The sequence below is a fragment of the Marmota flaviventris genome, chromosome 2, assembly GCF_047511675.1.
Source record: "Marmota flaviventris isolate mMarFla1 chromosome 2, mMarFla1.hap1, whole genome shotgun sequence".
In the NCBI taxonomy this organism is placed as follows: domain Eukaryota; kingdom Metazoa; phylum Chordata; class Mammalia; order Rodentia; family Sciuridae; genus Marmota; species Marmota flaviventris.
In genome coordinates, this window is record NC_092499.1 from 148,859,708 (window position 1) to 148,876,272 (window position 16,565).

The window sequence follows — 16,565 nt, forward strand, 5'->3', positions numbered from 1 at the left end:
CTATCAGTCTCAGTTTTAAACCCATTAGACTGGTATAATAACAGTACCTGTGTCATGGGATTACTGTTTAGACTTAAATGAGATAATCTGTGCACGGCTCTTAGAATGCCCCAAGGTACACAACAAGCGCTCCACGTCGCGGGTTTTGTCATCCCTCAACCTATGGATTGAATAACCAGTCCGAGCGCCTGAATGAATGTACAAACAAAAGAACAGGTCAACGACCAGCGGTTCCTGACGTTGGCGCTGGCTAAATTACTCTTTCAAGATAACTAAACAAAGAGTCGCTCTCTTCCATCCCCACGCGGGAGCCGGAAGCAAAAGTAGAGCCCCTGGCGGGACCAAGGGGAAGGAAGCAGTGCTCTCCGCCAATAGGAACATCGCTTGGAAAACGAGCCTATCGTTTCACCTATCGTGAAAACGCGAGAACTGAGACGAATTATCGCGAGGTCCTGTCCTCCTTTCCTCGGCTCCCTCTTCCCCAACTCCCAGTAGTGCGGGTTCCGCCCCGCCCCCGGGGCCCGCCGGCGCTGGCCATCCCGCCCAGCCCCTCCCCGCCCCGCCCCATCCGCCGTCCCTAGGCTTGCTGTCCAGCTCCGCCCGCGCTCGGGAGCGCTGGCTGTGCCGGCGCCGAGGTGAGTGCAGCTGTCCACCCTGTCCGGAGGTTCAAGTGTCAAGGTCCCTTGGCCGAGTCCCCGATGGGGACGCCCCATACCTGACCCGGCAAAAACGCCTGGCTGCAGCGAGTGGGACTGTGGACTGCCCCGGGCCTTGGGTCACCGAGGCTGCTGGGTCCTCCTCGCAGTCCGCAGCCGGGGGATCGGACAGTTCGCCTAACACCGGTCTGTGAAACCCCTGCCACTATGCTAGCTGCTGCCTAACTGTAACGATCTTAGTGCTTAATTGGGGCAAAACAGCATGTGTTTTGCATGAGACTAATGTTAGCATTTCTTAGTACTAAGAAAATAATCTTCTATAAATGCTTGATATACAGTTTATAATTCCCTAATCTCCAGTGCTAGGATATCGGAATGGGTATTCTACCGTGTAGAATAGGTATGGCGAAGTCAGCCTAAGGGACTCCTTTCCTGCTTAAAATGTGTGGGATTTTCTTAAAATGGGAGGGTTTTTGTTTGTTTGTTTGTTTAATAATAAAATTGGTGCTCATCTGTCAAAACTCAGGTGGAGGTGCAGCTGTATATAGTTAATACTAAATATACCATTTTCTTTAACTATAGGCAAGAGATAGTGAAGTAAAATAGAAAGAAAATTATGCTGTTATAGGCTCTGTTGCCAATGAATGCATATTGGAAAACCATGAGCACTGTTGACAGCTTTCAGATTGCATTTGTATAGACTATCTGCCAGTCTATCTTCGATGCAAAATAAAATGCATTTTATCAGGAGGTAATGATGGTTTTGAGGTAACCAATTCCAGCCAGAGCATTCAGAAGGAAAACCATCTGGTTAATTCTCTTATTGAATTTTCTATCAGTGAGTGTGGATATATTTTGCTTTATGAAGCAAGGACTTCATTTATGTAAGTTTTGCATACCACATAAATGATAGAAGAAGCACTAGTTACACTGAAGTGCATGAAAGGATGCCTTGTATGATGGTACACAGGCTTTGCAGTTTGCAGTTAGGCCACCTGCGTTGAAATTCTGGCAGGTTACTTTCTGAGAAACTCTGTTCTCATCTAGAAAATGGGCTAAGCAATGTTGCAATACATGGTTGTGAGGATTAGAGATCCTTATGGCATGCAGCAAGTTTATACAATCTGTAAATGGTTTTGAGGTGGGTAGATGAAAAATCAGCCTTCCAGTATTATTCCAAATATTCTAATTTCATCTGTTCATTAACTGTTTGAAACCTTGCTTTTAGATACTGTGCTAGTTGTGCAGGCATGAAGAAGCAGCAAAATCTCTGCCCTCTGGGTTTTACAGGCTCTTGGTAGATTAAGAGTAAACAGGTGCACCAGTAAATATATAGATTACAAATTGCACAGAATCCAATAAAGAAAAACAGCTGGGTTGCTTGAAAAGAATACCAGGGGAATACTTTAACTTGAAATAGGGAATTGGTTTTTATGTTGAAACTTGGAGGTTGATGGGGAAGTGCTTTCCAGACTTAGAGGATAGCAGAACAACAAGAACTCTCAGGAATTTGGTAGTTCCAGGAATTTGGGAAGCCAGGGAGAGTGCCGCAAATGAGGCTAGAGAAGTGTGTTGGGCCCAATGTCGAATAGCCCTGAAGACCTGGTAAGAGGGTGATTTTCTAAGTAAGAAACTTCTGAAGGGTTTATTTAGTAAGATGTGTGCTTGAGAGAGAATGAGAAGCAGTTGGGTTTGCGTCTTCAAAGTCTCACTGCTATGATTAATGTGTTGGAAATGATTGAAGTGGACTCAGACCAGTAATAAGAGTTGACTCAATGAGGATATGACAGTGTCTATGATTCTGGCAGATGGAGAGATGTAGATGGATTTGAAATATATTTTAGAAATGGAAACCATCAGCCTTATGATAGTGCAGAGATGTGGGGGAATAGGAGGATGGACTCATTTATAATGCCAGCTTTCTGGTCTGGGCTGCTGCATGGATAGAATTATGCTTTCTCCCCATTTACTAAGAGGGAAAAGACTTGGGAGGTTCAGGCTGGTGGTGAAAATCTAAAACTCTCTGTGACTGTATTAAGTTGAGATGCTTGTGAGATATCTTAAATGTTTTCAGTTTACTTCAGGGAATAGTTACCTAGAAAGCTTCATTTTCCACAGTCTTTGATATTGTTATCTAGTTCCCCTGGCTTTATAGAGAATTGAGATATCTTAAGATTGAGGGTCTTGCACAAAATCACATAATATCTCATAAAGTAGGTAAGTGAGTAGGTGGAACAAATATGGGGAAATATTGGATTATTATATTGCATTGGGAATGTTATTGAGAATTTCATATTCTTTGCTCTGGCAAGGGTTGTCCTATTAGCTAGGAATTAAATTTTGGGAATGATAGAAAATAATATGAAACTTACAAAACTCTGCTTATTGACAGCTTTGGCATTAATTCCTGGTGAAAAGTGAAAGGTGGTTTTTTGTTTGTTTTCTAGTAGGTAGTTTGGGAAAGGTACCAGAAAAACAGAGTAGAATCTTTGAACAAAACTCAGCTTCTTTATAATTGTTTAAGCATTTCCTTTGTATCTTGAGGAACCTTATAGATCAGTGTAAAGAGCCCAAGTTTTGAAATTCACTGAACCTGATCTTCATCCCTTGTAAACTGTTCCCTTGGACAAATTCTGGAAGCCCTCAATTTGTTTCATCTTGTATTCAGTGATGGTAAAGTTTGTTTCAGCCAGTGGATATGATGTCAAATGTTACTTTTCTTCCTGTCCTTGTCAATTTTGTAACCAGAAGAAAATTTAAAATAATTTGTCCAGGGGGCCTTTAAAGCAACACATTAATATATTAGTCAACTGAGGCCCAGAAAGATTATAATAGAATAATACAGTGCTACTGTGTCCTTTTGCAGTGTTGCTTCTTTCATTGAAAAGATGTAAAGTAATAAAACTGGGCACTAGAGGTGTTGCTTAATGATATAATGCTTGCCTAACATGCTTGAGGCTGGACTGCAAACAATAAATAAATAAAATTAATAAAACTTTGTAACCCTGAACGTGTTTCTTTGCTACTTCAGATAATCTGCAAAGCAAAAACAAACACAATCCAAAACAAAACCAGAATAAAGAGATAAAAGAAAGGAAAGTTAGGATACAGGAAAACATTCAGATACTGGAAGTAAAGAAAACAATGGTTAATGATCTATTAACATATGTGCTAATATTTTGACATATCTTAAAATAAATTCAAAATGAGATAGTTCAAGATGAATATGAGGTTAAACTGATCTATGTTCTCTTAGACAAGTATTCCTACCGCAAGTCCAAAAAATGTTTTTTTCATTAGGACCATTTCTGATAAATAGTAAGTGTTGTTTAATCAGAGTATTTTATTATTTTAATTTTTCATTTTAATCTCCTAAATTTCAGTTGTTACAAAAGAAAATATAGGATAGAATGTATAATTCATCTTGTTAATGTCTGTACACATGTAGCTTTGTAAGTGAACAGGTTTATATGGTGATGCTTATAAAAAAGTCTTTTTTGTTGATGATGCTGGGGATGGAACTCAGGTCCTGGAACACATACTAGGCAAGCACTGTACCACAGATTTATACCTCCAGTCTTAGTAAGAGTCTTATAATGATTAAACTTTTTTGTTCTCTTTATAGAAATTGACCAATTTGGACAACATGTAGTGTTGCATTGTGCCTGATGGGATATGATCAATCATGGCATCCGAACTTTGTAAGACGATCACTGTGGCAAGGCTTGAAAAGCACAAGAATTTGTTCTTAAATTATAGGAATCTGCACCATTTTCCATTGGAGTTACTGAAAGATGAAGGACTGCAGTACTTGGAGAGACTCTATATGAAAAGGAACTCCCTTACCACCTTGGTATAGTATTATATTGCATTAAAAATATCATTTACAAATGTGGCCCTGACAGGGACATATTTTGTATATCCTAAGATATTCAGATCAGGATGAATATCCCCTCTTGCAGGTAATACACAAATGAGGGGTTATTGTTAGCTGTGAAATTATTATCCAAGTCACTGCAATTGTGAGGTTGCAGGAGGAGTTGTGTAGGAAAGCAAAATATTCACTAAAATACCATTTTGAAAGTTAGTGCCCACTCCAAAACCTCACTTCAGTTAGCATGTACATCTATCCTGACTTTTGTTTTCTTTGTATGTTCAGTTTCCTGTGAGTTTTAGATATTGAGTGCATAGCAGACAATTTAAAAAGGAAACAAGAGAAAGACCAAAGAGGATAATTGAGTTATAGGCATTAAAAAGGGAATGATTTGAAGATGAAAACATTAAGTGAAACATTTAGAAAGATTAATGAAGCTTCAAGTGTTAAAAACAAAAACCAAAAAAACCTTCCTTTATAATGGCCATATGAAAATCAAAATGATTTTGAATTGGATTATCATATAATTTGTTGGAAAAAATTTTGCCACATAAGCAACATTTGATTCACACTTTATGTTCTAATAATAAGAATATAATTTTTGTTATAAATTCTATTTCATACAAGAAAGTATTTTAAAAAATTTCAAGACAATGTCCTAATCAGGCTTTTATTTCCATTGCATTATAAATTTGATCTCCATTTTAAATGAATTTACTTTATATGTACTTTTCTGGCTATCAACTAGAGTCTTTACTTACTTACCCTAACTTGAGTTTTTTATTTGAATTCTCATTGTTACTCATTTTAGATGATTTATGACATATTATTGTTTCTTTCATGAATTGACCCTTTAAAAATTCCTTTCTACAAAATGGGCTTTTGTAAATATCTAAAAAATACTTGGTATTGCTTTCACATAAATGGCATGTGTTCCTAGAAAAATTTCATTTAATCTGTGCAAAATACCTACAGTAGGTAGAGAGCACTATAAAATTTATCTTTGTACCTGGAAGTAAATGGATATGTATATTTTATTTTTAGTGTTTGGCACATATTGGTACATATGTTGAATGTCTCGTTAGATTTTTAAAATTAGATGTTTCGGTGTTTAAACTTGGAAAGTCTATATATAGTTACATGAATCATTTTTGCAAAATCATCATTGCATAATATGAAACCATATTTACCTAGAAGTTTTTAGCCCTTTGAGGAAGAACTAGTGTAAGAAATAATTTTTCAAGGATGATAACCCAGATTTTCCCATGTTTGTTACTTATGTACAAAAAAATAGTTCATGAGTGGATTACGTCTTCCCTGTCAGTTATAGTCCAATGGAGTAGACTTTCTTCAAATAAATTAACCTTTGCTTATAAAATTTAAAGTAAACTTTTGGTCTGACAGTTTCTCATCTGCAATTTCCTATTTAGGAAAATATCAAGTATCTACAGTACAATTAAAGTATATCTGCATAATGCCTCATAGCATACATTTTCAAATTCATGTTCTGCTACCTTTTTAATCATCAAAGGTTAAATTGTTGCATGCTTATAATGCAAGGTGATATACTTTAATTACTTCCTCTTAGTAATTTAAACATGTGATTCATGTGTATCAAAGACCTTTTTAAAGTATAAAGTGCTATATCAGGGGAGGGTGGGAATCATAGCAGTGATCCCAAACCATCCCATTCCCTATATTTAATACAGTTTACTGTGCAGTCTTTGAGAACAGATGAAATAATACTTGACCCAGAGTGCTCAAACCTAGCGAATCAGGGTTTTTAGGCTGTTTGTTGGTCTTAAGAGAAAACAGGTCCTATGGGAGACTTTGTGGAATTTGACTTACAATTGTACCATGTCCAAAAGGAGAGGGCATTATTGAACATATATAGTATCTCAAACACATTTTGGCTTAATTGGTCTTTTATTATTTATTTTTAACAGGCCTAGGAACCTGTCATTCATTTCCATTTTCATGTTGTTTTATTGTTTCATGTTAAAATTGTCTCATTGTGTTAAATAGCTCTTCCTCAACATTCTCCTTCTGTTCTGTTCTCCTCCGCTTCTCAAGTGAAGCCACTTGGTGGGAAGAGAAGTAGGCAACAATATACAACTGCTGCCCTTCTTCCTCTGCCCTTCAAGGTGCTTGATCTAGCACAGTGGCTCATATTTTTAGGATGACCATATATGTCAGATGTTCAGAACTTGTCAAGTGCCCATATTTAGAACTAAAACACAGGAAAAAGCCTTTTTGTACACTTAAAGCAATGAACTTTTTCATTTTTTAATCACAGAAGTGATATCTTCCCTTATGTCAAACCACATAGAGGAATAGACAGTGTGACTTATAAATAAGAAAAATTTATTATTCAAAGATCTGGAGGCTGAAAGTCCAGGAATAAGACTCCATAGATGGTGCCTTCTTGCTGAGTCCTCGCCTGGTGGGAGGAGCAAGGAGGTCTCTCTTGGGCCTCTTTTATAAGAGCACTGAGCTCATTATTGAGGGCTCTCTGCTCTCATGACCTAATCATCTCCCAAAGGCCCCTTATAACATCAACACCTTGGGGATAAAGATTTCAGCAAAAACTTTGGACTAGGCATAGACATTCAGGCCATGGCATCTTCCACCCTACTCACTTGTGTTTATTTAACTATATACTCTGTATTTCTCTATATTTTTCCCTTTTATTAATAAAAATAGAATATTACTACATGTATTTCTCTGCAAATTTCTATTTTTCACTTCATTATTCCAGTAACCTCTAGACTAGTAGAGATACATTTACCCTTGTACATATGTGCATACCTAAATTTAGGATAGTCTTGAAGGATTGTTGGGTCAAAAGAGACACATTTCACATTTAATAATATTTTAAAGCATTTAATATTATCACTTATTTGTATGGTTAAGAAATCTTAAGACTTTATTTTAAACACAATATGAGTTGGTTTATATGGAAATCAGTTATGTAATAGATAGGTAAATAAGAGGTAGTGTAGGAAACATAATTTTAATTTCTAATATTTGCCTTATTTTAAATGCAGTTTGAGAATTATTGAGTCCCTCATATTTGAGATAGTTATAAGTAAGAGTAACATAGGATTTATGTTTGTCATACAAGTATTCACACATTTATGGAATGAATAACTGAATATAAAGTAGAATTACATAAAGACTACAAGAGTTCTAGACTGAGAGCCTTCAAGGACAGGAACAATGTCTTGAGTTCTGCATCCCCAGTGTCTGGCCTACTGCCTAACATTTGTAGGACACATAATTTAGTTCTTTGTAGCAGGATTGTTAGAAGATTTTAAACATATATTTCGTTTTCATGACACTAAAAAGTGACTTTAACAGGAGCTTAGGAGGTACAGCATTATTCATTCATTTAACATAGATTTATTGAGTACTTCTTGTATACCCAGCACTTTTTAAGGCACTGACAATAGATAAATTATGGAACAAATTCTTACTCTCATGGAATTTTCAAGATCATGATTTGTGGAGAGTGAAATTTTAAATTACTGTTTTGAAGAATCTACATGGCAGTTAGCTAGAGAAAAGTAATAGTTTTGTTGCACTTTGTTTAGCAAGCATTTGGTGAAATGGCTGATGGTAGAACCAAACCATCTGCTTGTATAGGGGGTGTTCTCTTGCTTTAGTCAGTTGTTTGAGGTGTGAGTAAGGTGGATTTCTATATTTCATACAGGTTTAGATTTTTGCTGGGTGGATGCAATACAAGTACAGAGAAACTAAGAGGTTTAGGATATTGGCAAGAGAGTATTTAAATGGTAGGATGTGAAATCTGAAGTGTTTGGGAGGCAAAGTAAGGAAGGAGTGGTGAGGATGGAGAGAAGCCAAAGGACCCATTGATGTTAAAGATGTTCTGCATGATTGAGTGAGCCAGCTGGGGATTGGAATATTGTGGTTGCTTATGAACACTTTAATCATGGAGAGTGATGATGATCTGTTGATGGTGACCAGGTCTGGTATACAAGGTGGAGGGGGCCGAGATAGAGCCAAGATCAGTAGCTAGGGTCTTTTTAAGAGGGAGGACAATATTTGAAATATAGTTTCTAGTTTCATTTGTACATATTAATGGACCAAAAAGTTATCTTAGTTTTAATGAAAGAGGGAAGTTCAGACTTAGGGATAAATAACAAGAGCAGCTGGATTCTCTAATTAAGCAATTATTCTATGCAACAAGAGAATTTAACTTAAAAGTTATATTCTAGTGAGATTGAAGGGAGGAAGAGGTCTGTCAATCATTTTCCTGAATTGGGTTGGGGGTTGAGGCACAGATGTCACAGATGTTTTTTCTTTCTTGTTGGCCCAAGAGAAAATGTTTCTTTATTCTCCACATCTAATTAGGGACAGGCATATGATAAAAGAATATAGGCAGTAAAAAAAAAAAAAAAACACACACACACACACACACACAGAAAAGGGGCCTGGGGTTGTAGCACAGTGGTAGAGTACTTGTCTAGCATGTGGGGTGCACTTGGTTTGATCCTCAGCACCACATAAAAATAAATAAATAAAGGGTTAAAAAACCCACATAAATAGACATTCAACTTCTATTAGAAAACTGATAAATCAGTGATCATTTTTAGCCATTGGATTGCCAAAAAGTAAAAACATTAATACCTAGTGTTAAAGATTATATTAATACCCAATCTTGGAGACCAATGATGGTCAAACACTGTTAGAGTGAAAATTGACTTGATATTTGTGTTGATTGGTAAAACATTGTTAGTAAAATATTACATGAGTATGTGTTTGAATCAGCATTTTTACTTGCGAGAATTTACTCACCCCCCCCAAAAAAAAACCCAAACCCATCTGTGAACAAGAACGTTCATCACAGCACTGTATATGAAGAATTGTTTTAATCTAAATGTTCATCAGAATTGGATTGTTTGAAATATGGTAGCAGCTAACATCGCTTGAGTCTTGAGTGCCATCACTTGAATGCCAGATCCTGTTTTAAACAAGTATTATTTAATCCCTATCTTGTGAATATATGTAAGGCATTAAAAAAGGGTTACATTAAACTGAGTAGTGATTATAGCTCTGAACAAGTGAAGGGTGTGAAGGTAGGAGTAAGGGTTGAAAGAAGCAGGGCCTTATTTATATTTTATAGTTAAAGGGAAAGGCCCTATTATGATGTTTGATTTATAGTCTTTTCTAGAAATACTTGTTTTTATAATTAGTCATTAAAGTAAGATGTTAGGAATATAGTACCACAAAAATTTTATGCAGCTGTCATATTTTGTTAATCAAAGGGTCTAAGTGGTCTAATGGTGATGGCTTACATTTATGCTACTTTGACATAAATGATGTCTTTGAGGCTGGTGGCTATGTTGAGGGTGAGAATGGTTAGGGAAGTCACATAACTTACATTCTCTTTCTCTGTTAAATTTGGTAATACAGGTTCACTGTCTTATCCAAAATGCTTGGAATTGGAATAATTTTCAGATTTTTAATTTTTGGATTTTGGAATATTTTCATATACATATTGAGATGTTTTTTTGGGGAATGGCACCCAAGGGTAGACAAAAACATTTATTTATGTTTCATATACATCTTATACATGTAGCTCAATGGTAATTTTATGCAATATTTTTAGCGTGCCTGCATGTTGACCACAACCTGTCACATGAATTCAGGCATGGAATTTCACATCTGTGATGTCATGTCTGTGCTTCAAGCATTTTGGGTTTTGAAGTGTTTAGGATTTTGGATATTCAAATTAGGAGTCTGGATCACATAAGCATTGAAACAGCTTAGCTTGAGGAGAAAACAGTTTTGCTAGGGCACATAATCACCATGATTACTCTGTTCTTGAGCTAGCTGTATATAAAAGTATCTTTTTTTTTTACATTAAATATGTAGAAATAGGTAAGTATGTCAAATAGTGAATTTTCGTGGTTTCTTTGTTTCAGTGTTTGTGTAACGTGGTATAGTTCTGGGAAGCAGTCATTACAAAAGTGTTCTGTCTTGATAATACACATGTGTCTGAAAATGAAGTTTTGTTACCAAATCTTCTTTTCCCTTTGAATTTTCAGATTTATAAGTTTTTATTCATCACTAATTGACAGTGGTTTCTTGTGAATAGTTAAAAAGTTGTAGCTAAACCTCTTACATGTCATGATTGAAAAACACTTTTTTTTTTCTGGAAAATGCACATCTGACCTATAACAATTCTATCTTTGATTCATAAATTTTAAAGCTAGAAGGAGCTTTATCAATATTTGAATATTTTGAGGAAACTAAACTTAGAAGAGATTAATAGATGGGTCATCTATTTAGAACAAAAGTAATTTATCTTCGTTTGTGATCCCATGAGTCTGGTTTTTATTTTAATTCTGTAGGTAATTGTTGTTGACCTATTCCTAGTCTAGCACTATGCAGCTATAATTTAACCATGTTTCTCCCCTGTGCAGCAATGAGATATTAAATGGTAAGGGAAATTTCCTCTGTGAAGTTTACCTCTAGAATTTGTAAGTAAAAGTCTAAGTTAATGGAAATATTTTATATCTTGTATCATTCTATGCTTTCTTAGGTAAAATATAGGGAAACTGGCTTAACTTACTCTGTGATTTATAGTTTCTTATCTGGAGTTAGGAGGGAGGACTTATAAGGAGGTGGCAAGGTAGTCCCTTATACCACCAGACCATTTGTTTATGTACCTGAAGCGTGCTAATTGCATGCAAAACTCAAAATTCATGACTCTGTGTGTATGCCCACAACTTTAAATTCACTTATTTTTATTTTTATTTTTTTAGAGAGAGAATTTTTAGTATTTATTTCTTAGTTTTCGGTGGACACAACATCTTTATTTTTATTTTTATGTGGTGTCGAAGATCGAACCCAGCGCCCTGCGCATGCCAGGCGAGCATGCTACCTCTTGAGCCACATCCCCAGCCCCTTAAATTCATTTTTAAGTATTCACTATACTGTAACATGTTACCTATACACTAAAAGTGAAACCCAGTTTTTAAATATTAGGCCTATTAAATCAGTCAACAAATACTATTTTTATATAAGTAAGGAGCTCAAAATATCAGATGTTGAGCTTAGACACATCCCCCTCCCCCAAACAAACAAACAAACAATTGTCATAAGCTTATAAAATTATTCAGGCTAAATGTAATTTAAGGTAGTTGATCTCACTTTATGCAAATAAGTGTTTACTATTCTTTTTGTGGGGTTTTTGTTTTTTTTTTTTGGGAACTGGGAATTGAACTCAGGATTGACCACTGAGCCACATCCCAGCCCTGTTTTGTATTTTATTTAGAAATTGGGTCTCACTGAGTTGCTAGTGCCTCACTGTTGCCGGAGCTGGCTTTGAACTCAGGATCCTCTTGTCTCAGCCTCCTGAGCCACTGGGATTACGGGTGTGTGCCATTGTGCCCAGCTTTTTATGTATTTTTCTGTTGTTTTGAAAGTTCCAGTTATAAAATCAAGTGTGTTAACTATTTTTTTTAAATTAAAAATAGCTAAATAAGGGCAAGTGATTCTCTAACCTTCAACTTTTGTTTATGATGTATTTGTGTATATAACTTTTACTTTTAAGGAAATATTCAAAGGCTAATATTAGCAATTTTTAATACTTGTTTTTTTCTTTTGAGAAATTTTTGTGGCAACTAAATTTTTATCAAATTAATACACCTTCATTTTTGTAAATGTACTGAATATGCAATGCTTTACAAATTGAGTATAGAGTATGGGGGTTGCCACTCAGTGGAAGGACGCTTGCCTAGAACATGTGAGGCACTGGATTCGATCCTCAGCACCACATAAAAATAAATAAATAAAGTTAAGTTCATCTACTACTAATTTTTTTTTAATTTGAGCATAGATTTCATAAATTTTTGCAAAGTTAAAAATTATTAGACTTGAAGTTTGTTTTCCATTTTTTGGCATTAAAATATTTGCAGATTTAAAGATACTTAAAAGTTTTTGTTTTATTTTTTAAAGTTTTTAATTACATTTATTTGTTCATCCTCTTTGCTTTTTATTTCAGGTATAGAGAGTGAACCCGGGGCCTTTCATGTGCTAGGCAAGTGTGACTAAATACAGTAGTCCATGCCCATAATCTCAACAACTCAGAAAGCTGAGGCAGGAGGATTGCAAATTTAAGGCCAACCTCAGCAACCTAGTAAGACCCTTTCTCAAAATGTAGCTCACTGGCAGAGTGCCCTCAGGTTCAAACCCCTGTAGCAACACACACACACACACACACACATACACACACACACAAAAAAAATGCTAAGCAAGTGCTGTACCATTGAGCTCCATTGCTAGGTTAATTTACATTTCTCAGGATACCAGTTTAAGTCTGTATAAATGTTAAACAGTATCTCAAAGTCTTCATTTATTTCTAAGAAAATGATATATAAAAATTTATTATTCATACAATTTAATAGTTATCCTTTTTTAATTTTGCATTTTAAAAACTGAGTTTAAGTGAAAAATTGGTAGTGAGTATAAAGGTAAAAATCTGTACTCTTTAATATGTTACTGACCAGATTTGAGTAATTATTAAGTTAGTGGGAAGTAATAATAAAAATTCAGTTTCTCAGTCACGTCACTACATTATAAGTGCTTGATAGCCACTTGTGGTTAGTAGCTACCATTTTTGGAAAGCATAAATAGAGAATATTTCTATCATGATGGAGAAATAAAGAAAGGGAAAATGAGTAATTATTGGGGAATGAGCCAAGAGATAAAGGCATAAATGGCAAAGGACTTTGGGGAGCAAATGGTAGCTAGGACTTTTATGCTACTGCAGAAGAAAGGTTGTGCCAATTCTCTCTGCTTACATTAGCCTCCTAGGGTTTCTGGCTCTTTTGTTGATAGACTGCTCTGTTACATACATAGAAATAAAGAGAATTACTGAAGGAGGAATGGGCAAATGTTGCTGGCAGGAAAAGAAGCCTATCACAGTTGCTTTTATGTAGATACAGGGTATTTAACTTGTGTGGTGTACTGGCTCAGAAGCAATGGCATCCAACTATTGACCCAACTAGAAAGCTCATTAAGAGTATCTTGAATGAGGTGTTTTGTTTTTTTTTCCTTTACCAAAACTTCATTACCTTGCTTTTAATTAGAAATAATTTTACTGAGGTGAAATTGGTATAACAAAATTAATCATCTTAAGTGAACCATTCAGTAGCATTTAGTACATTCACAGGTTGTGCTACCACCTTTGTCTATTTCCAAGCATTTCCATCACTTCAAAATAAAACATTTACTCATTAATTAGTTTCTCTACTTTCCCCTTCTTTCCCTAATACCCACTTCAGTCCTAATAACCACCAATTTGTTCTATCTCGATAGGGAGTGACCTATTCTGGATAGTTCATATTACATGGGATCATATAACATGTGACCCTTTGTATCTGGTTTCTTTCACTCTGAAAATGTTTTCCAGATTCGGCCAAGTCATACCATATGTCAGTACAGTTCATTCATGTTTTATGGCTCAGTAAGATTCCATTGTATGGATATGCCACCATTTGTTTATCCATTCATTCATTGGTGGACATTTAAATTGTTTCCATCTTTTGGCTATTGTAAATCGTGCCACTATGAACATGAGTATATATGTTTGAGGACCTGTTTTCAATTCTTTTAGGTATTTATGTAGGAGCAGAATTGTGGAGTCATGTAATTATGCATTAAACCTTTTGAGGAACTGCAAAACTATTTCCTATAATGGCTGAGTCATTTTACATTACCACCAGCAATGTATAAGGGTTCTGATTTCTTTACATCCTTGCCAACACTTGATATTTTCCATTTTTTTGTTATAGCTAATCTAGTAGGTATAAAGCAGTACCTACTTTATATATACTGAGCGTCATTTTATATGCTTGTTGGCCATTTTTATGTTGTGTTTTCAGCTTTCCATCATTATAACAAATACCTGAGATAATCAAATTACACAGGGAAAAGGTTTATTTTGCCCATGGTTTTAAAGATTCAAATTCATGATTGAGCAGACCTATTCCTTTTGTACCAAAAGCAGTGGTGGGGAGTACATGGTAGAACAAAATTCCCCTCATGAGTGGAAAGCCAAAGAGAGCAAGGAGGTGACCAGGTTTCCATAATCCCTGCTTGTATCCTCAGTGCCCTTAAGACCTCCCATTAGGCCCCACCTCTTAAACTTTCCACCACCTTCAGTGGCACCAAGCTATTAACCTGTGGACCTTTGGGGAACATTTAAGATCCAAGCTATAGGAGATATCTTCTTTGTAGAAATGTCTGTTTATATCCTTTGCCCATTAAAAAAAAAAAAATATATATATATATATATATATTTATTTATTTATTTTTATGTGGTGCCGAGGATTAAACCTAGGGCCCCACTGAGCCACAACCCCAGTCCTCCTTTGCCCATTTTTTTTTCTTTTGAGTTGTGTTTTGTTTTGTTATTGAGTTATAAGAATTTATTTTGTATTCTGGATGCTGAACCCTTACCAGACATATGATTTTAAAATGTTTTCTCCCATTCTATAGCTTTTCTTTTCTTTTCTTTCTTTTTTAAAACAGTGGTGGGTATTGAATCCATGGCCTCACACATGGTAGACAAGTGCTTTACTACTAAGCTCTACCGCCAGCCCTGCTACTGGTTGTTTTCTAACTTCTTGTAATGTCTTTTAACATATAAAAGTTTTTAATTTTTTATGAAGTCCAGTTTACCTGTTTTTCCTATTGTTGCTCATGGTTTTGGTGTAATATCTATGAATTCATTTCCAGATCCAAGGTCAAAGGGATTTATTCCTATGTTTTCTTCTATGAGTTATGATTTTAGCTCTTAAATTTAGATTTTTAATCCATTTTGAGTTAATTATTGTATATGCATAGTGTGAGTTAGGCAATCAAATTCATTCTACTTGATTCTACTTTTTTTGAATGCTACAAGAACCAAATTACATTTATTTTGTGACTTCTTTGAAATGTGCTGTTACAGGTCAGGATGGAGCAGGTTTTGCTGAACCTGGAGCCCTAGTGGCTTATTACAGCACAATTATTTCTTGCTTACTTCAATACTGTCTCAGTTTGCTGTCTCTGCTTCACTGCTGTCTCTGGTTTGTGGTATCCTTCTGTGGGGATGAAGCCTGGCAAAGCTTCTGCCATCTGAAATCACAGTGGTAAGGTCTTTTACACTCAAACTCTTTAAAGCTTTCACTTGAACTTAATTTCACTGACCAAAGCAAGTCACTTAACTGTTACCAATTTGAAGAGAGAAGTACAGTCCTACCAGGTTTCCTAAAGAGAGGAACAGGAAGTATGTGGTGCTCAGTGCCTACCTGAGAACATCATGAAATATGTTGTTGTTTGCATAGTATAGCAAGTATTTGTTCCAAGATACAAAATTTCAAAAGCATTCCCAGTTAAGGGGAGTTTGAAAGTATATGGTTAAGCATTGATTCAAAATTTGAGGTAAATTTTAACTGCTTGCTAAAGTTTACTTTTGCATTATTTATAAAGACAAACTGTTTTATTAAGTGATAATGTTAGTGGGATTTAATGAAAAGAATCTTTGGCTTAATTTAGAAAAACAATTTTCTTTAACATTTATTTTTTAGTTATAGGTGGACACAATATATTTTATTGTTATGTAGTGCTGAGGATCGAACCCAGTGCCTCACTCATGCTAGGCAAACACTCTACCTCAGCCCTCAAGTAGTTTTGTAAAAGATATTTATGCTCCAGGAATTTGAGTGCAGGTTATTTGTTAAAACTTAGTTCTATGTCAAAGTTGTGAAAAAAGAAGGAAAAAATAGTAAGAACAGATTTGAGAATACTTTAAAATTATTGCTTTTATCAGAATCTTAAATTTAAAAACGTGTACAAATAGCTTATAAACCTTGTGAATAAGGAGGCACTAGCTTGTGTGCCAATCATAACCTAACATTAGGTTTCAGTCACCTGCACAGCAACAAACATTGTGACATGAACTTACGGTGGTAAAATCTCTTACTCATTGTACCTAAACTATGGAAGTATAAAAATTAAAA

The 16,565-nt window shown here is 35.5% G+C and overlaps 1 protein-coding gene across 4 annotated transcripts in view; it reads left to right on the top strand.

Moving 5' to 3' along the window:
• Positions 1 to 555: 555 nt before the first annotated feature.
• The window catches only part of Lrrc28 (leucine rich repeat containing 28), a 141,838-nt gene continuing 125,828 nt past the window's right edge, over positions 556 to 16,565 (top strand). For 3 of the 4 annotated variants that reach the window (XM_027921398.3, XM_027921389.3, XM_027921407.3), the window contains exons 1-2: positions 556 to 635; positions 4,282 to 4,509. In XM_027921398.3, the coding sequence (XP_027777199.1) occupies positions 4,342 to 4,509 (168 nt within the window). In that variant the 5' untranslated portion in view covers positions 556 to 635; positions 4,282 to 4,341. The remainder of the gene's footprint in view (positions 636 to 4,281; positions 4,510 to 16,565) is intronic. The other variant, XM_071608656.1, reaches the window with a different exon arrangement.